Raw genomic sequence first — 22,597 nt, 5'->3', positions numbered from 1 at the left:
AATCTTCACCATGAAGATGACACAATGAGGTTGCAGATTTGATGACAAGGACTGCAGATCCGAACTCAGGTGAAGGCATACTTCTTCAGCGAATTCTCCAAGGTGATTCCATCACCATGCTGCATCCAACACCATATGCACCCATCACAGTGTTGCACCCATTACTGTGTTGCACCCATCACTGTGTTGCACTCATCATACTGCATACAGTCATCATTGTGTTGTACCCATCATGCTGCACCACTCATCATCATGCTGCACTATGTAGCACCATCCATCATCATGTTGCACCACTGTCATGCTGCACTATGCCGCACCATTCATCACTAAATGCATACCAGCCTTAGTTGCTTGCTATGGCTTGCAGCATAGCAGAGCAGCTAGGCCATAGTAGCAGACTCCTTCAATAGTCCAAACAAACAACTTTTCCTTCAGTCCTCTAATATAGAGATAGCTGCTCCTAATTCATGCCTTAGAACAGCAGTCTTTAACACTACTGTTGCTGGGCTTCTTTGCCTATCTGAGACAGCAAATTGGGGCTTCTATAAGCCTAAGATTAGGGCCTCTTCTAGGCCTCCTTACTGTAACTTAGGGCAGCGTATGTATAGAAGGCTTGTCCTAGCTGAGTATATATATTCTTGACACTTAAGGACAACATTCAAACTTGGTGATAGAAGACCTTCTTTAACAGCAGATGTAGGGCAGCCTCTAATCCTTCTTTTGCTGTGAAGTCATGCCTGCGATTAGGGCACATCTGAACAGTGACTAGGGCACAAACTGAACTGCAGATTTGGCCTAATACATCAGTGTTTAGGGTGAACCTTCCATAGCAAATTAGATACGGATTATGCTATGAAAACCTCCTTTATGACTGCGTTAAGGTCATCTCCTATGACAACGTTAGGCTTCTCCATGACAGTGTTAAGCTTTCCCATGACAGCGTAGAGGGCTTCTTTCCCATGACAACGTAGAGGGCAGCGTATCATCTTAAGATCTCTCCTCACACCAAAACCCAAAGACAAGTGGAGAGGAAGAGATCACAAGAGTGTGTGTGAAAATGACTTGAAGGCCACCTCTATTTATAGTAAAACATTGAGGACAGGTGGGGGCAATTTGGTTGTTGGCCAACCTTGATGAATTGTCACATAACACAAATAAATTCATATCTCTATGAATATATGTCGGGATCGGATGATCTTTAGATCAATCCTACACTTCTTGACGAGAGGAATCAAAGAAAAATATCAGCTGCCATGAATAAGAAGACCCACATAGAGTTTGGCCCTAGTTGCCAATTTTAACAACGTTGCTAAAAAAGTTGTTGAAAGGTCAAAGTTTGTTGCTGTAAGCTATGTAAGGAAAGCTCATCAAGAAGGAAGGTTGAATTTGTCTTGGAGGGGTCTTTGTCAAGGGTCATAGGTCTTGGAATTCATCATCTGAACATTCTATAAGAAGAGAAGAATTCTTGTGGGTTTTCCTCTCAAGAGGAGAGGTTTTGGCCTTGGCTAGCAGCCTACATTTTGTGTCCTCTTGTCTCTTTGATCTTCATAGTTTGGTAGTTGTTTGATGATAAGAACATAATAATAATCAAGTGAAAGAAGAAGCTAATCAAGTAAAAGAACATCACAAGTAGTTATCAATATAAGAGAAATCACCTAATCTAGCTACCCCCAGATTTCTCAACACAAAGAAACCCAAAGTTAGGGTTGGGAATGAATTTTACTCATTTTTTTAAGGAAGCGAATCTCCTCAAGGAAATCTATAAATATCAGAGGGTTGAATTCATTTGATCATTATTGTATTGGATCAATTATCTCTATTTTTCTTGAGCCTAAGGCTTTGAGAGTTTTAAGACTCCTTTTTTCCCATCAATTTTGGTGGTGAAATATTCCAGCCTAGTTGGTAAAATTATTTTATCATTTGTCCCTGTTTTGCCACAGATCAACTGGAGAATTCAAATTGAAGAAATTGGAGAAGTTTATCTTGTCTGGCACAACGTATTCTTTTGGATAATTCAGTCTTGTTCTGACAAAGGGAATTTATTGTGTCTGGTCAAAGGGGCTGATTGGTCTAGCAAAATTTTGCCAAGCGGTTGGATGAATTAATATATGAGACTGTGAGTTTCCCATAGCATCTCGTGCAGTGGCATCCGAATGCAAGAACGACAGAATCCCCTCTCTTTGTTTATCAAAATCCTGAAAATGAAATTTGAATTTACGTTGTTGCAATCATTCTGGTCGTAGCAAAGAATATTTGGATCCTTAGGGCTGCGTGTATCATAAGGGCATCTACAGTGAATCGAAGGAAGATCAACAGTGGTATTACCGAACACGACAGATTCTATGGTAATAACACACGGACAGATAACGGTCTTGTCCCGGAATGCTTGAAAATTGCGACTAAGGTTTAGAAACGATATGCGACATTCTTACGTGAGTTAGTTCTCAGGCGGAAGTCGTGCGAATTCAAGACTGGGGAGCAATTAATTGGTACAGCCACGTGAGGTTCTCTATTCCCTGGCAAAAACCCTTGATCTCATCCTAATATAGAAGTCAAGTGAGGGTTTTCTCTGAGGTTGACATACCTGTTGAGGGCATACGGATTATTCTTGTGAGAAGCGAAGACGATTCCTGAAGCAAGCATTTGGCAACAATACGACACCCTCAACAGTTCTATAGCAAAATTCAGACGGTGGATTCCAGCATTGCTAAATCAGTTACGCCGTGACCGCATGTAGAAGGCCCAAGTTTGTGAAGCCAACAATTCAGGGTTCATGTTGCAGACTTGGGTTTCTAAAGCACTACGGATCTCTGTAGTAGAGTAGACTAGCACCTGAATGTCCTAGTCCAAAGCTGTAAAGTTAACTAAGATAAGTATTTTGAATAGTCAAGACCTTGTGTAGGATTGCATTTGGACAAAAACTGCAATTCTGGTTAGAGTATCACACATTATCAAATTTGGTTTGAATCACACTATGTGGATTCATGGTATTGTAAGTTCTTGAACAAATTGTATTGGATGGATTTATGATCTGTTGTTGTGAAGGGCTTTATGTTGGGTTTTCAGTGTGAAGAATTGTCTTCATTAAGTGATGCATTGTTCTATCTGTGCATGATTAGGGAGTTTTGTACTCTTCATCAACTGTATTGAATTAAATGTGTACTGAAAAATGTTTTTTTTTAAACCCTAGTGCCACAAAAATTGCCCTAGAATATTACAGTGATATCAGAGCAGAAATCCTACCAGCCTGGATGTTAATTAAAAATGGAACCATTTGAAGCAGATTTTTGGCAAAGGTATGCAGAGTCTTGGAGAAAGCTGAAAAAGGAGCAAGAAGAGACTTTGAGGAAGATGGAAGAGCAGCAAGAAGAAAATATCAACAGGCTGCAAGAATGGAATAGAAGATTAGAAGAATATAACAAAACGCCACAGCATCTAAGAAAGAAAAAATGGGACAACTTCTTGAATAGTGGCCAGAAAAACAAACCAAGCGATGCTGATCATAAGCTCAGGCCTAAAAGCCAAAGTGCAAGAATTATTTGAAGGGAATGAAGATGGTGATGTATTGTCCACCCATCAACTGAGAGATGAAATATATGTTGTAACTGCCACAGCTAGTGCACCCCCTCGTTATGAAAATGTGAAAGATTTGGGAAAAAACATCTTCTTGTGTAAATGGCAATATTGGAACAGTTATTGATAGCATGAATTCAATTAGCAAACCTATTGTAGCTGGTATATCAGATTTACATCCCAATATAATAAAGGACAAGATTGATCTTGATATTGTTTCCGAGATAAAAGATACTGCCAATGAGAGCCTGGAACCCAATCGAAGAAATAAATACAAATCTGAAGTAGATACATATGGGCCCATTAAAGCAATTGTTGATGACGGTATAGCAACTGCCTCCAATCATAAACTTTCATCTCTCAATGGAAAGCTTGTTTTGTCAATTGAAGGTATTGTCGTTTCTTCAACTGCATTTGCAGACACTTCAAAGTATGGTGATCCTAAGAGCTATAGTCCTGGAGCTTCTTTACAAAAAAGGACTACCACTAATGTCGGGACCACTTTATCTGGATATAACAAGGACCATACGGCAGCAAGGATTAATAGGGAATTGTCTCTAGTCACAAGGTTCAATGAGGCAAAGAGTGAACCTGATATTGATATAGAAAGTATGGAATCCTTTCCATATCAAGCCATTGAAACTAGTGTCATTACAAAGGATAATGTTAATGGTGAAAGACCTGTAAATGAAAGCTTACCTTTGCAGATGGAATATATGCCTATTGAAGTGCATGAAGTGCCATATTTTGAATTGGAATTGCGTCCTCCTAATGAATTGCATACTGATATCGAATCTACTTCAGCTTACAATCTGCTTTTGAGTACTATAACTACTATTAGAAGTGACCAGAGTGTGTTTCCAGATGCTCTTAGTGACCAGAGAACGTCTCTTGATGTGGATGGGAGTGCCCCTGTTGAAGTTCATGAAGCCCCATCTTCTGCGTTAGGATTGCCTTCTAGTAATAAATTGCCAGTTGATATTGGACCCACTTTAGTTCACAGTCTGCCTTCAGGCACTGAAATTACCACTAGAAGTAATGAGGATGCATCTGTAGATGAGGGACTACAGCAGGCACATGCACCTACTTATGATGTTCCGTCTGCTCTTAAGCCTTAAGGTTTCCTTCACAGGGGCTTATTGTCATTTACCTAAATGTATTGAAGATATGGGTATGGAAACAACACTTTCTGGAGAAGAGCGAAAGCTAGCCTTGCCAAAGCTTGGCACACTGCTACAATCACGATTGCTTGAAGTATCTAAGGGAAATTTCTATAGTAAATGTATCTGATGGCAGAATGACACTTCATGGTGAAGAAAAATTCAAAGTTCAGCTTACACTGAGCTATCGTGGGCATTTATCTCTGTGGAAAATACTGCACATAGAAGTTTAGAACTGCTTGTAGGTGAGAAGAGTGGACCCCTGAAGCTCACTGAAATGCGAAGGCTTATTATTGGAGATGATCTGGAATGCAGAAGGGCTGCAGTGAAAAATCAACTTGCAATATTATATGCTATATGAGAGGAGTTATGCATTGCATTAGTAAGGGATACTGTGTTAAGAGAGGGAAAGACTTTAAGACAGGGTAGGTGGAAAGATACAATCCACTTTGACCTTATATCCAACAGTAGCTCAAGACAAGGGGCCGATGTTGGTCACATTCAGGTCTCTCCTGATGGAGAAATTGATACCAGTGGGGTGAACACTGAAAACTCCTCGTATAAAAATCATATGTTGGCTGGATCTTATTAAACAAATTGGAGGGGCTGATTCAAGTTGCATACCTTTTCTCAAGATTGAACTAGAACAAGGTCAGCATATTATTTGCTCTCATAATATCCTTGTGATAGATCCTAAGACGGGAAATGAAGCTGAGTTGGTGCTTGACCAAAGTTGTATCGATGTAGAACATTTATTGTTGAGGGCTACCTCTTGCAACATACATACTCATATGTTGAGTAACAGCCAGCTTTGCCAAGCTGAAGATGATATTATTTTGAAGCATTGCAAGAATAATTCTGATATGGCATTGAGTAATATATTAGACTTTTGCAAGAAAGTACTATATCTGATGGGCAATGTTACATGGCTCTTGAAATCAGCATCAGAAATGGACGCTTTCTTCAGCCTTATTCTAGGAATCTTGTTTTGTCGTCTGCAAGGTGAAGAGGCAATTAATCAGGGTAGTCTGACACCTACTGAAGTGTTCATCAGTCTCCGTAACAAGAGTATTTTGCAAACTTTTGCATCTATTGGAAGATTCTCAGGCCTAAAGGTGTATAAAAAGGTGTTGGCTACAACCAAAATACCAAGATCAGATCTGTTGCTCATGGGTTTTCCAAATTATGGAAACTCCACTAAGGAAGGGCCAAACTTGCAGAATCAAATTTCTGAGAATTGGATACATCCAACTGCAGACCGCTTGAAATTGGTGCAGCAGGATTTCTCATTGCTTGAGGACAAGCAATGTTGTGAAGGGGGGACTATAACGTTCTCGAGAAATTAATTATCCAAGAGACAAAGTAGCCTATCGATCCTCATAGGCTATAGTCCTCAATAAAGGGGAAAACCCCAAAATACCCTAAGTTGAGCAAGTTTTGATGCAGCTGGGCAAAGAACCCAAAGTTGCGGTTTGGAGTGAATTTTACTCAATTTCTTAAGGAAGAGAACCCCCTCAAGGTAATCTACAATACCAGAGGGTTGAATTCATTTGATCATTGTTGGATTGGATCAATTATCTTTTTTATCTTGAGCCTGAGGCTCTGAGGGTTTTAAGACCCCTTTTTTCCTATCAATTTCGATGGTGAAAGATTCCACCCTAGTTGGTAAAATTATTTTATCATTTGTCCGTGTTCTAGCACAGGTCAACTGGAGTAGTTTTGGTTGAGGAAATTGGAGAAGTTTATCTTGTCTAGCACAGTGTTCTAACAAAGGGATTTATTGTGTCTAGTCAAAGAGGCTAACTAGTCTAGCAAAATTTGGCCATGCAGTGGGATGAATTAATATATGAGACTGTGAGTTTCCCACAACATCTCATTCAGTGGCATCTGGATGCAAGAACAACGGAACCCCCGTCTCTTTGTCTACTGAAATCCTAAGAACGAAATTTGATATTATGTTGTTGCGTATCATGATTCATTCTGGCCGTAGCAAAGAATATCCGGATCCTTAGGACCACGCATATCACAAGGGCTTCTACAGTGAATTGAAGGAAGATCGGCAGTGGTAGCACTGAACATGACGGATTATGAGGTAACAACGCACTGGAACGAATAATGGACTTGCACGGGCATGCTTGGAAATTGCAGCTAAGTTTTTTGAAACGATACGCAACATTCTTACATGAGTGAATTATGAGGTGAAAGTTGTGCGAATTCAAGACTGGGGAGTAATTAACTGGTACAGCCACGCGAGGTTTTCTATCCGCTAACCAAGACCCTTGATCTCATCCTGATATAGAAGTCAAGCGAGGGTTTTCTCTGAGATTGACGTACCTGTTGAGGGCGTACGAGTTATTCCTATGAGAAGTGAAGACGATTCCTGAAGCAACCATTTGGCAACAATACGACACCCTCAACAGTTCTAAAGCAAAATTCAGACACTGGATTCCAACATTGCCAAATCAGTTACGTCGTGACCCCCTATAGTGGGCCCGAGTTCCTGAAGCCAACAATTTGAGGTTCATGTTACAGACTTGGGTTTCCAAAGCACTATGGATCTCTGTAGTAGAGTATACTAGCACCTGAACGTCCTAGTCCGTAGTTGTGGAGTTAACTGAGATAAGTATTTTGAATAGTCAATACCTTGTGTAGGATTGCATTTGGACAAAAAATGCAATTCTGGTTAGAGTATCACACATTATCAAAATCGGTTTGAATTACACTGTGTGAATTCATGGTATTGTAAGAAATTCATGAACAACTTGTATTGGATAGATTTATGATCTGTTGTTGTGAAGGGCTTTCTGTTGGGATTTTTGTGTAAAGAATTGTCTATATTAAGTGATACACTGATCTGTATGTGCATCATTAAGGAGATTGGTATTGCTCATGAACGCTATTGAATTAAATGTGTACTGAAAAAGGTTTTTTTGTGAAACCCTAGTGCAACAAAAATTGCCCTAAAATATTACAAGAACAAGTGCATCTAATGTTTGCGTGTATAAGGGGGGCAAATGATAATGCCATCGTGCAACTCCAAAAATGCTCTACATAGAAACACATCTACTTTCCCAAGCTCATCTCGGGTGAGATCCAAGTGAGATGAATGTACATCTGTAGATATGAGATGATCTTGTCTTGGATTTAAGCCAAACCATTTCTGGGTTTTTATGGGTTTGGTGTGAGGACCCTCAAGTTAAATTTTCAAAAATTTTGTAGTAGTATTGAGGGCAAAAACACCAGTTCATCTTCAGCAACAACGACATAATTTATGGGCAATGAGAATTAATTATTTGGGTTATTTTGTTGGGCCTTTGCAACAAGAGTAAGGGGAGCTTGAAATTTTAAAATTTATTGGCTCATGGATGAGGCACTGAGGCAGCTCGTAATCCTTAGTGCTGACCCTATCGCCAGGAGAAATTTTATGAGAATATTTTTGGGAGGGTTCAGATTTGGGAAGGATGAGGAACCAAAGCAGAAGCAGTCTCAAGAGCTCCCAAAGAAGAGCCGAAATCAAATGAGGAGAGAGCATATCTGCTTCACATGTCAAGGAGCATGGACACCAGATCACACATGTAAAACTGACAAAGAAGCAAAAACTAAAGAAGAGTGAGGAATGATAAAAAACTCAAGTCAACAAAGAAATGAAGGGCCCATGTTTGAGCAGGAGCTGCATGTAGAATGCTTTAACTTGCATGGAAACAACTTTGAGGAGCATGAACAATTGTGTGATAGCAACCTACCTATGCCTCTACGTTTGATGATTGCAGATGGTGAGCAACAATTTGATTCCATGCATAAAGAAAGCCCAGGAGAAGACACTCAGGAGGATTTGAGAAATGAGCCATTGGTGGTGGCCCAGCATGAAGATCACTCAGCGGTGCAAGGACATGAGGAGGACGATATGCACAGTGTGCGGGATGAGCCATTTTTGGAGAGTCAGCTAGTGGCTCATGTTGAGCCCAGGATGGAGGATGAGCAGACACCCTTGGGGCCAGTCATTGAAGTGGAGCAGATTGATGTGCAGGCAGCCTCCAGGGAGGTAGTATTTGCAGACATCTGTCGTCAAGAGGTGTTGGAGATTGACAAGGTAGTTTTACAGGAGGCTAGTAGGCAGCAGGAGTTGGAGATGGTGGTGCATCCATCTTTGGGTCTACCCATTGATGAGGTGCAAACAAATATAGTGGCAGCTAGCAAAGCTGCAACATATTCAGGCAACAACCCTCTCCAGGAGTTCATAGACAGGGCTTGCAGCATAGTTTGCCCACTTTTTCCCATTAGAGGGAGAAAGGCAGGATTTCTTGAACATGTTTTGATTATCCAGGTGGAGCATCAAGAGTTGAGCATGGATCAATATCAACATAGCAAATGTATTCCTTGCACAGGAATCCATGCATTGGATTGGTGAGAGATCATGAGTTGGTACCCTATTGATGGAGTATCATTTTTAGTCAGGAGCAGTGTACTACAGGAGCCCTTAGAGGTGAGGGATATTACATGCTTCAGTTGGCAGCAGGATGTAGGTTGGCCACTCATCAGTATTTTAGCACAACATCAGTATGATGAGATTGACCTTGGTTTATGCCAAGGGTTGGATTGGAGAGAGGTGATGAGTTGGTACGCGGTGGATGGAGCAACATTCACAGTCGGAGCTATAGCACAGCATGAGCCATGGAGCATTGATGCCCCTTCTTGGTGGCAATGGGATCTAGGAGGATTTGTTGATGACAGGTTCAATCGGAGATTGGTCTGGGATCCGGGCATTGAGGGGTTCGTTCATGATGGGTTGACGCAGGAGCAGAGTATCACCCAGTGGTTCGTATGGGATCCTGGCATTGGGTCTCAGTTGTGTGGGGCCACCAGATTGGTCCACAACTTTGGATTGCTTGAGGGCAAGCAATCTTGGGGCGAGAGGACTGTCATGTCCCCATTTTTATTTTTCTCCATAGTACAGCTAGGGTGGATTTCCAGGACAGGGGATGACTAGGTCAGTGGAGCAGGTTTATGTCATCAGGGGTCTCGATGGAGTTTTGAGGGGTTTTTATGGGATTTGATGGCATTCGCTTGGCATATTCCATCATCAGCACAGTTTGCCTTTCATTCCGTTGCATTCCGACAACTTTCAAAAATCAACATTATTATTGGGCATAACTTAATTAATTATGCTCGAGGTGGCATTCTGGGGAGATTAATTGATGGAACACCTCAGTGTAATAGCTCATTGGAACCGAAACGAGAAGATATACATGATGGGACTTTTGGATGGGAGTTTCAGTGACCTAAGGAGACATAGTGGCCAATTTACCTTTTTTCCCGCATTAAAAGAATATTTTAATTAAAATAAAAGGGGGAAAAGTGCTCCATGATTAAAATAATAATAAAATAGAAGATTCTAGAGGGGTCCATCAGATCTATAAAAGAGGAGGAGGCCATTGGAGGACATCTTGGATTTTGATATTGTTTCTTGTATGAGAGGTTGAGGACCCGGTTCTCTACTCCATTGGTAAGCCCAGGATGAAAACCCTCGGGTGATATAGAGGGATTGGGCGAGCACCCGTCTCCCCTTGGTGGATTCATTCAGAATCCACAGGTGTAGGAATTGTTTTTCTATTTCAGTTTGGAGACCGGAGGGTCATTCCCAACCATTGTATTAGCATCTACCTATATATAATAAAGCTAGATTTTGGTTGCTGCATTTCTCATTGTTCCTCGTGTTGTGATCTTTTAATGAGATTTCGTGCAATTTATAGATTTATGGTTTTGGTTTTACATGGCAATCTTCTGGAAAATGCATGTTAGTTTTATATGAAGCGCTTGTTCCAAAAAATTTTGATTTGGGACATTACACCAAGTAGGAGCTTTACTGCACCCTAAGAAATTTTGGTGGCATGGGTATTCTTTACACCAACATCCAAGCCCAAGGGTCATGTGCAAATTGAGTCATTTATGCTATATAGCTCTCCTAAGGAATTAAATTCAGAAAGGGTTGTCGCTTGGCAAGAATATCTCTCCAATCCCTTCTTCTAACTCCTCATGCCAAGATTTCTAGTACCTTTGTTGTTATCCAGAGCTTATGGAAGGCCTAGGAGGCCATAAAACTTTTCCTATCCTGGAAGGAGGACTCTCTTCAATCCAACCTATCATTTATTGTTCATCTTCTCTAAGGATAGGTTCTAGTTCTTTTGGAGGGTATGTCATTGGCTATGTCTCATTAGTTCTCAGACTCAAGGGTCTACAAGTGTGGCATCTAATCAGCCAAGGATCTCTTGGACAGCCCTTCAAGATCTTGGCTCCCTAGGCCGAGGTCAAAAGATACTTTGTGTTGGCCAATGGGGATAAATTTATTATGAATCACATCCAAGGGCTTATTCCTTAGCAGTGAGCATCTTTTGTTAAATCTTGGTCTCTCTACACCTTGAGATTGCTGGCAATATTCGCTGTGGTGAATGTTAATTTTCTAGCCCCAACTACTGGCAATTTATTCTCTCGTAAATACCTTGTTGAAGATTAAATTTACTGAAATTTTATTGAATAAAAGCACTGCTGGAATTTTTAACAGATAAAATAAAATATAAACAGCGGAAGCAAAATATCTTTGAACTTAAATGGACCAGCAAATAGACCAATTGACGCTGAGGAAGGTAATCAACAAAATGCAGTAAAAGACAAAATCAAGAAACTGGAAAAAAACAAAAAAAAAGAATGGATGAAAGAGCATAACGGTAAAAGAAGATTAGAAAGGGGGGAAGAAATAGTAGCAAATGATGAAACCACTCAAACCATAGTGACTAGAGCCTTTTTTATCAGCAATGGCTTGTTGGGTCAATGTACCAACATGGTGGCATGTTGATATTGTCCCTGCCAAGCTTCAAGTCTCACCAATGACATGCTTGTGCTTGTGCCAATATGCACAATGCAACTAGGGCTAGATGCAACTGCAAGTCCCAGTTGTCTTTCACACAATAGATACCCTCAATCATGGCATTATCAGACCATATTCATGCATGGGAGATATATCCTTGAAAATATCAATGTATCTATGAAGGTATGGAGTGGACCAAATCCTGCAACCTTGACACCCTACTTATCAAAATTTATTTTAAGAAATCCTACAACTGAGTCGAATGGCCCTTCATTTGCAATATTTCAGGCCCTAAGATTTGGCCCAAACTTTATTAATAGCATTGAAACCCCTTTTGCAAATAACTCAGCCTATTTTGCTTTTAACAAATGCTCTTTCAAAGGGATTGGACTCTTAATATCTATCCACTGAAATTGCCCCTTAGCCCCAACTCAATATGTGTTGGCAGCGAAAGCCATTCACTATCTACTCAACTACGAGGTAGATCTAGGGGTTCTTCACGAAATCCCTCTCCTAGAACTTGATGCTAGGCATTGGTCAACGGCCATTTTGTTGATGACTCCTTCTTAGCAATTGTTGAAGACCAAACTTCTTAGACTCAAATGCTAGAATATCTAGACACCTTCTGCATAGCCTAGGGATCAAACATCTGATGAACCAAAACTCAATGCTACAAACAGAGTTAGTGCTTAAGCCAACCTAGCTGGCCTCACAAAATTGATCATAGATTCATCCAGTCCAAATCATCAAATTTATGCGCACTCCATTTGCCTTCTAGGTTTCTCCTAGAAACCTTTGGAAGTGATTGTCCAACAAGTGGAGAAGAAGATTGAAAAATGGATTACCAAGCACTTAGCCTTGGGAGCCAAGTTTTAGATTTGCACAAAAATTCTCACTACAATTCAAGTGTATTACTCCTGCTGTTGAGTCCCTTCTAAAGCTGCCTCCTTGCATCTAGAAAAATCACTTAGAATTTTTCTATAGGCCAAGCCTCATGAATGGAAAGGCTTACCCTATGCCAAGTAGGAGCTTTACTGCACCCTAAGAAATTTTGGTGGCATGGATATTGTTTACACCAACATCCAAACCCAAGAGCCATGTGCAAAATGAATCATTTATGCTATAAAGCTCTCCTAAGGCATTAAATTCGGAAAGGGTTGTCACTTGGCAAGAATATCTCTTCAAACCCTTCTTCTAACTCCTCCTCATGTCAAGATTTCTAGTACCTTTGTTATCCAAAGCTTATGGAAGGCCTAGGAGGCCATAAAACTTTTCCTTTCCTAGAAGGAGGATTCTCTTCAATCCAACCTATCATTTATTGTTCATTGTCTCTAAGGATAGGCTCTAGTTCTTTTTGAGGGTAATTCATTGGCTAAGTATCCTTAGTTCTCAGCCTCAAGGGTCTACAAGTGTGGCATCTAATCATCCAAGGATCTCTTGGACACCCCTTCGAGATCTTGGCTCCCCTAGGCAGAGGTCAAGAGATAATTTGTCGGCCAATGGGGATAAATTTATTATGAATCACATCCAAGGGCTTATTCCTAAGCAGTGAGAATCTTTTGTTAAATCTTCGTCTCTCTACACCTTGAGATTGGTGGCAAGATTAGCATTTGTGAATGGGAATTCTCTAGCCCCAACTACTGGCAATTTATTCTCTCGTAAATACCTTGCTGAAGATTAAATGTACTGCACATTTATTGTATAAAAGCACTACTGGAATTTTTACCAGGTAAACTTAAATATAAACAGCGGAAGCAAAATATCTTTGAACTTAAATGGACCAGCAAATACGACAATTGATGCTGAGGATGGTAATCAACAAAATGCAGTAAAAGACAAATTCAAGAAACTAGAAAAAAACAAAAAAAAAAGGATGAAAGAGCATAAAGGTAAAAGAAGATTAGAAAGGGGGGAAGAAACAATAGCAAATGATGAAACCACTCAAGCCAGAGTGACTAAAGCCTTTTTTATCAGCAGTGGCTTGTCAGGTCAGTGTACCAACATGATGGCTTGTTGATATTGTCTCCACCAAGCTTCAAGTCTCACCAATGACATGCTTGTTCTTGTGCCAACATGCACAATGCAATTAGGGCTAGATGCAAGTCCCAGTTGTCTTACATGCAATAGATACCCTCACTCACAGCATTATCAGACCATATTCATGCATGGGAGATACATCCTTGAAAATATCAATGCAATCTACTAAGGTATGGAGTGGACCAAACCCTGCAACCTTGATAGCCTACTTATCAAAATTTATTCTGAGAAACCCTACAACCGAGTTGAATGGCCCTTCATCTGCACTATTTCAGGTCCTAAGATTTGGCCCAAGCTTTATTAATAGCATTGAAACCCCTTATGCAAATAACTCAGCCAATTTTTCTATTAACAAATGCTCTTTCAAAGAGATTGGACTCTTCATATCTATCCACTGAGGTTGCCCCTTAGCCCCAACTCAATATGCTACTCAATTATGAGGTAGATCTAGGGGTTCTTCACAAGATCCCTCTCCTAGAACTTGATGCTAGGTATTGATCAATGGCCATTTTGTTGATGATTCCTTCCTAGCAATCGTTGAAAACCAAACTTCTTGGGCTCAAATGCTAGATTATCTAGACACCTTCTGCATAGCTAGGGGTCAAACATCCGATGAGCCAAAAATCAATGCTACAAATAGAGTCAGTGCTTAATCCAGCCTAGCTGGCCTCCCAAATTTGGTCATAGACTCAGCCAGTCCAAATCATTTGCCTTTGGGTTTCTCCTATAGATCTTTGGGAAGTAGATAAAATGATAGAAAAATGGATTAATAAGCACTAGCCTTGGGAGCCAAGTTTTAGAATTGCACAAAAATTCTCACTACGATTCAAGTGTCTTACTCCTATTGTTGAGTCCCTTCTAAAGCTGCCTCCTTGCATCTAGAAAAATCACTTAGAAATTTCCTATAGGCCAAGCCTAATGAATGGAAAGGCTTACCCTATACCAAGTAGGAGCTTTACTGCACCCTATGAATTTTGGTGGCATGGGTATTGTTTACACCAACATCCAAACCCAAGAGTCAGGTGCAAAATGAGTCATTTCTGCTATAAATCTCTCCTAAGGCATTAAATTTGGCAAGGGTTGTCACTTGGCAAGGATATCTCTTCAGACCCTTCTTCTAACTCCTCCTCGTGTCAAGATTTCTAGTACCTTAGTTATCCAGAGATTATGGAAGGCCTGGGAGGCCATAAAACTTTTCCTTTCCTAGAAGGAGGATTCTCTTCCATCCAACCTATCATTTATTGTTCGTTGTCTCTAAGGATAGGCTCTAGTTCTTTTTGAGGGTAAGTTATTGGCTAAGTATCCTTAGTTCTCAGCCTCAAGGGTCTACAAGTGTGGCATCTAATCAGCCAAGGATCTCTTGGACAGACCTTCGAGATCTCAGCTCCCTAGGCTGAGGTCAAGAGATAATTTGTTGGCCAATGGGGATAAATTTATTATGAATCACATCCAAGGGCTTGTTCCTTAGCAGTGAGAATCTTTTGTTAAATCTTGATCTCTCTACACCTTGAGATTGGTGGCAAGATTGGCAGTTGTGAACATTAATTTTCTAGCCCCGACTATTGGCAATTTATTCCATCGTAAATACCTTGCTGAAGATTAAATTTACTGCATATTTATTGAATAAAAACACTGCTGGACTTTTTAACAGGTAAAATAAAATAAGAACCGCAGAAGCAAAATAACACTAATCTCATACAAATGCACACATAGATTTCTGCCCTTCAAATCTGTTGTTTCATTAATAAATTAACTTCAACACACAAGGGTTCCCTTGGTAGGAAAATGGCCCTCTGAGGAAAAATACAAACAGCAAAGCCTAGAATATTTCCAGCTGATCAAACACTCAAAACCTGTCCTTAGGCCTTACTATTTGTTGGATCCTTCTCCCTCACTATCTCATTGTCTTGTGCTGACTCGATGTGTATTCTCCCTCAGACTAGCCTTTTATAAGTTTGTTATAAGTTTGAGTTATTGACCGAATCCACAACCCTAATCTCCAAAGTGATTGACAGTTGAGAATAGAATTCAACATCACTTGAGATCACTGGTTGAGATTCATCTAATTCACTAATGCAAATAACCTTTTGCATTTCATTAGATTGATTCATTTTTTCTTATAAAATAAAATTACTATAATAATTACTATCATCAACAGTGAAAGGCAGTGCCTTTTGCAAAGTACAAGCTAGCCATGAGGTACAAAAGGCTCTACTCCAACCCCTTCGTTGAAGGCAGGTTCAACAAACTCTCGAGGTTGGAGTCAAAACAAAAAATTAGTTATTTCAACTAAGTAGTATCCAGAAAACCAACGCTGGCATCTAAAAAATCATTTTTTACCCAATGTCTAGTTCTAGAAGGCCTCCCTGTAGATAAGAGGCCCACTCACCTAAGTATGCCTAACTCACACTGCCCGCAATGTAGGACAGCCAAACCCTTGAAGCACCTCTACTAGTTCTGCCCACTGGCCAGGGCCATATGGGAATGGGTTTGGGGCAAGGGCCATATGGGCATGTACCTGGGCCAAGGACATCGACCGACAATATTTTCCAGCCTCCCTGTCATGGCAACTTGCCTTGCTAGGTGATAGAATGCCATCGGCCACTGAATTTCACTCAGCTTGGATTCTTACAAAGCATAGATGCTTTTTTAGACTTAGAAGAAGAGAAATGATGTGTTATTCAATGCAAATGTCATCACACGGTTATTCCAGGATTGATGGCACACTGAAATGTACCATCCTCTTAATGCAAACCATGGCAAAAACATAGAAAGTGGGGCTGGAAATGGAACATTTGCAGCAATTGGAGTATTGGCACGAAGCCCAGTGCACACTAACTGGGTCAAGCCACACCAAAGTCCCCATCCTAGCAGACCAAGACACTCAGAAAGGAGAGAGGTTCGTAAGAGGCATGTACACACTAGGAGCTACCCCATGGCAAACATTTACCAATGCTAGCCCTTGCCATCAATAAGGGGCTCAAGCCCATAGAGCCTACTATTGATGGATGGAACCCCGACTAGACTGTCGATGCTAACCCTCCATCCTGTCTCAGGTTGGGACCATGGCCCCCTGAAGACCCCTACCAACCTCCTACGGCTGGTGCAGTTAACGTTTAGCGATCATCTACTCAGGCAAATGCCCCTTGTTACTTTATGTTGTTATGACTATTGACAATATGACTTAGAGTCTCTTTAAGTGGATGCCTTGGCTACGGCCAACATATACCTTTTTTTCTGGTCTTGACGCTTCCCTATGGAGGCTGCATATGCCACCTTTTTTTTTAATTACAGCCCTGTATATATTGCTTTTATTGATAGTTAAAAGGTAACTTTATTGAAAAATCTGAAATTAACTTGTAATATCATACCAAGAAGCGTAAGCGTAGATTAAACAAAGAAGAAGATGAAGATATGAGATGGAAAATCAACCAGGGGTCAGAAATTTGAGGAAAGCAATTAATCCGCTGATTAAATTCTTACTACTTGGCCACGGGCTAAAAAATTGACATCCATGTGCACATTTATTGTAGTTTTTGCCATAAAAAAGGTTATTTCTTAAAAGATGTATCTCCCGGCCTGGGGCTGGACTTTTGCCAACTCCTAGATTTGCGCATGCGCTGGACTATGGGCCTGCTGGTGAAGGCTCTGTTTTCTGTTTAAATGCTTCCATGGATATTTGTACGGTCTGTTATGTGCCGAAGGAACTAAATCTTGCTTAACAGTGTTTTTGGTGTTAACCACCCCAGCTATGGACCCGTTTGTTGTGGTTTTTTAGGCAGACCCATTTTTTATACAGTACCATGTACATTATTGTCAATATTAATACATTTATGATTTTATAGCAAATATGGTTAAAAGAAGTATTGATGGAAAATATGTTGATTGGGTCTAGTTTGGATGGTTAGGAAGAATGTTTGTTATCTTCTTCATCCAGATTCAATTCCTACTCATAACATGTTGAGCTCTTAGCGGGTATATTGTTGTAATGGCCTTAATCCTTGTGTTGATAGATTTAAGCTTCTACAAAATCTAGTTACCTGGGTACTATCCTATAAATGAGAAGTACTAATGGATTTCCATTGCATATATATTTCGTGGAAAAAAATATTCATGAGAAAAAACATTTATTGAAAATATAAAAATTTAAAAATATATTTATATAAACATTATGTATATCAAAAGAATGTGTTCACTTCTTCAATTACTATGTGTATTATAAGTTTTTAATCATTGTGACCATTTTTCTCGAAATGCAGAGTAGAATATCAAATTTTAAGTTTCCTGGGCCATATAAGTGTTAGCTTCACACCTGCAATGAATACTTTGACTCTATGTATTTCAGCGTGATTAAAAAGCATTGAAAAGTATGAATTGTTTTCAAAACTTCGTGAGCATGTTTATAAAAATAAAAATAAAAACATGAATAATTATAATTTTGTTATTTTGAACATTTTATTCTATTGTTCTGTTTAAAACAGGACTCAAAATAGTAAGGAAATTTCCAGTGGCAATCCATCTCCTGATTACTGAGGTCCAGCAAATATCTGAGCAAATATACGTTACATGAGAGTTGAGAAGGAAGGTTTTGTTTAGGGTTTAGATTTGTTCCTATATGATAGTCATTTGTTCAAACCCCGTGGATTCAACTTCAATAGAACATACTGTACGGCGCCAAAACCTATTCAAATTGAACAATACATAGACAGAGAGGCGGCCATTGATGGGGTATGTTGAATTGCTCAGTGTGATTACGACAAATATATAAGCATTTAATAGTGACAAAGCAAATGGCATATAAATCGTTAACAGTTTCCTAAATCTTACCTTGAATTTGTGGGGTATTTTGAGGAGCTTTTGATTTGAGTTTCTCCTCTTCACAGCGCTCTGTTGGCGTGCTGCTCTTCGTATTGTAATGGGAGTATGTGTTGAATCTCAGAAATCTGTGTGTTTGCCTCTGCCTTGCGGGAATGCAGAACGAGGCAAGGTTAATGCCATGAAGCCGAGTAATGTCTGCCATTCTCTGCATTTGAATTGTAATATAAGAGCACAGTGGCATTCAAGGTCAAGTAATGAGATTGAATGTCTTTGCTTAGAAACCAGCTCCAAGGTATCGATTGACGGGATGATATGCGAGTTGAACAACTGTGTGAAGATACGAATGAATTGATTCTCACACAGAGTTATCATATTGATGAAGTAGCGAAACAATTATCCTCGCAAAGGGGCATTAATATTTTAATTATAGATTGTGGGCATAATCGTAGGGCTGAGCATAGATATGGTTCTTTGCGGGGAGTAGATGCGGTTATATTATGCAACTATGTAGAGGCGGTGCCATTTCGGACGTACATGATTTCACTGTAAGTAGTGCACACTTCATACATTCGAAAATATTTATTTATTTTTAATTTGTAATTATATATGTGGAAATATATTTTTATTATTATTTAAATAATATTTATAATAGGAATGCAAGATGTTTAAAGAGTATTAATCAACAAAATAATCATTTTATTATAAAATTATAATAAAATTATTGTATATAAAGAATTATTTTATGAGATAGATAAGATAATTATATTTTATTATAATAAAATTATTGTAGATAAATTTTTTATTAAATTGCTTTTAAGTGGGATTTTTTGAAAAAAATTAAGGTTAATGTTAAGTTTAAAATTTTGTTTGTAAAATTAGAGATATGTTTTGGTGTAGTGATTTGAGTGGGTTTAATATATATGGTTTGAGTGGGCCTAATAGTTAAGAGCATGTGCTTTCTCTTAAGATATCACAAGGTCAAATATAAAGTGGGTAGAATATATACATCTCTATAAACTTTAGCAATCAAATTCTTATGAATAGGTCCCTTTTCTATGACTTTAAAATTAAATTATTATTATTTTCTAGATAAAAAGTTATACACATATATAATATAAATAAATATTTTTTTTTAAATTTGATTATCAATATAAATAAATATTTTTTTAATTTGACTATCAATATAAGAAAACAATTTATATTAAAAAAATGTAATAATGAATTTGTAATAAAATGATTAAATTAACCTTAATCACTAATTTTGTAAAGTTTTAGTTTTTGTAAAGAAGTGTAAGGTTTAAATATCTCATTTTAAAAAGAGGTAAAGGGTTTGAGATTTGTAAAGTTGTATTGTTTAATAAAAGTAAATTATTAATAAATGAATGAATTATATATATATAGTATTGGTTAAAATTAAAATTAAGTTGATTGAAAATCAAAATTATCTTCCAAATTAAATCCAATCAATTGGCTATATAAAAATAATATCAGAAGTTCATGACAAAATAAAACATGAAATGTTGTTTAACTTAGAAAATATAAGTCTAATAGCATCAAACAACCACTAGGATGGTGGTCATTCACAAAATCTTTGGCTGTAAAGGACCACCCTAGCCATTGTTATCAATGGTAGGTGGTCATTCAATATTAGAAATGGCAAGAGCAAGTGTGGGAAACTCATCATTCTACTATGAATGTAACGAGGACTAATTATGTTTGTGTTCCCTCTTTCTCCATGATTGAACAACCATCTCAGTGTATGAAATTTCCTTTGATCTTTGTGATTATTGGAATCATACTGAGTTAATATTATAAATTGGGGAGCTATCTTGGAGGTGACACTAATTTCCACCTTTAATCTATAATTGCTCATCCTATGGTTGATAATATTCAAAGTTAAATTTCAATCACAAAATAAATGGTCTTTAATATGTTGGTTTTATTTAATACTTTTGTGGCATGTTCTTGTAAATTGTTATCATGTAATTGTATTATTATTGTGCAATTTCTATCTTCAAATTTTGTTGTGCATCTAAACAAAGAATTCAAAGAACAAACTCATGCATTCACACACCATGGAACATGGAGGATTTATCCTATAAACCCAAATAAGGAAATCAACATAAAATAAGAAGCTTGCTCAACTCCAAAAGAATCTCATGAAACAATAAATTACAAATAGAGTCATCTAGACATCTATTAATCTTTTGACATGAGCTAAAAGAAAGGGTACCCTTAATGCACTTTTGATACATGCAATTAGGTGAAAATTATTATATAGTAGAGATTCTTATTTTTTCTAGATTATGACCAAGCAATTTTAACAATAGATGTTGGGTCAAATTAATTTTTCAAAATTTAAATAAAGTCAAATTACTTTTTCAAAATTTAAAAAAATGTTGAAAGCAAGAAAAAACATAGAAAAAAAGAAAAAAACAAACAAACAAATTGGTTTGTAGCTTTTCAATAAGTGAGCTAAACCAAGTTAGTTTAAAGAGAAGAAAGTGTAAGAGCTCATAGCTTGTAGGGAGGTAAAAGTTAAATAGGAAACCATAATGCCTATATACAAATAAAAAATGTGATAAGATTGTTAAGGTAATTATTGGATGTAAGCAAGGTTTGAAACTTAAATTAACATTTCCTTTATTGAAATAGTTTTACCCTCGAAATTTTGTATCGCAACAAAAAGCCCATAGATGTTGTATGCATGTAAATTGATTTCCTATTAATAAAACATATTCTCTTTGTTTATTTGTGTTCATTTAAGTTTTCTTCAAATAGAGTGTTGTGCATCAATGTTTGTGGAACCTAATATTCATATGTTATTAGGAGTTTAGGTAGTTGAGTGAGATTAGGAATGTAAGTTTTAAACTTTTCAAGTGAAGTAATTCATATAGATTTTAAAGTAAAATATAAACAACAACAACAATGACAAACACACCTTACATAGAGATTTAGCTTGAAAATCCTTAATCTAGAAAATATCTTCACTTAGAACCACATATCTATCTTCTTCAAAGTATTAACTTAACATTCACAATGCAACTTTTAGGTATCTAAAATCCTAATCCGCTAATCTAGATTAGGTTACAACTATAATCCCTTAACCAACATTAGATTATAATGGGCCAAAAAAGCACAAGAGCAAAAAAAAAAGCAACCTTGAATCTCATCTAATGCTCATGGATGAGTGCCAAATGTTACCATTAATGACAAGTGCATGACTACAAAAACTAAAGACAAAGAATATAACACATCTCCAAGAAGAAATGCACCAATATTAATTTAGATATGTGATGTTTCACTAGTAAGCCATTATAAATGAATTTGTATTTGATGTTTAATTTAAGTAGAAGCTTTGGAGTTCTTATAAATATTGGGAATGGACAATATTAAAACAAAAAAACAGAAAAAGTAAAGTAAAGAAAAAAAGTAATGGTGGATTGAAGTTCTTTTAAATATTTGGAATCGACAAATATTAAAAAGAAGAAAAAAAGTAACGGTGGATTGAAGTTGCAGGCACCCAAAACAGTGTAAAGCATAATTTGGTTAAAAAAAAAATTAGTTTCCATTTACCAATTCATCAGGGTTAAAAAAAAAACAAAATCACTTTTAATTTTAATAATACACATCTTTATGGGAAAAAACCATTTAGTCTAGAGTTACCAATTTATCATGGTTTAAAAAACAAAATCACCTTTAATGTTAATTAAGTCTAGAAACTAAAACACTAATAAATAATAAAACATCTTAATGGGAAAAAAGTGTAAAGCATAGTTTCCTAGAAAAACATTTAGTCTCCAGTTACCAATTCATTATGGTTAAAAAAAAACAAAATCATTTTTAATTTTAATTAAGTCTAGAAACTAAAACAATAATAAATAATAAAATATCTTTATTGGAAAAAAGTAATAAAATTGATTTTTTATATACTTTTTAAATATTAAATATAAAAATAACTTGGAGAGTCCTATGGTTAAAGCACCTCTACTATTGAAATATCACATTTTGTGTGATTGAGTAAATAAACCATGTGCTAAATGTTTAACTCCATCTCTTTCAAATACAAAATTTCAAGAGCAAAACATAAGAATGATTTGTCAAACTCTCTTTATCTATTCTCTTGGTTTGTAAAAAGGTAATCTTA

At 37.6% G+C, this 22,597-nt stretch overlaps 1 protein-coding gene and 1 pseudogene across 1 annotated transcript in view; one reads left to right on the top strand and one right to left on the bottom strand.

Moving 5' to 3' along the window:
* LOC149166513 (uncharacterized) overlaps window positions 1-18,866 on the bottom strand; it is a 341,918-nt gene extending 323,052 nt beyond the window's left edge. Inside the window, exon 1 of the mRNA XM_089432643.1 lies at window positions 18,460-18,866. Within this exon, the coding sequence (XP_089288769.1) occupies window positions 18,460-18,691 (232 nt within the window). The 5' untranslated portion in view covers window positions 18,692-18,866. The remainder of the gene's footprint in view (window positions 1-18,459) is intronic.
* Window positions 3,052-5,999, top strand: LOC149166514 (mediator of RNA polymerase II transcription subunit 14-like; annotated as a pseudogene).
* Window positions 18,867-22,597: the final 3,731 nt, after the last annotated feature.

The sequence above is a fragment of the Pinus tabuliformis genome, chromosome 5_1 (assembly GCF_031772625.1).
Source record: "Pinus tabuliformis cultivar Carrire ecotype Pingquan chromosome 5_1, CPIR1, whole genome shotgun sequence".
Classification (NCBI taxonomy): domain Eukaryota; kingdom Viridiplantae; phylum Streptophyta; class Pinopsida; order Pinales; family Pinaceae; genus Pinus; species Pinus tabuliformis.
Note: the sequence above shows the minus strand (reverse complement) of the source record. Positions and strands in the feature narration are given on the sequence as shown.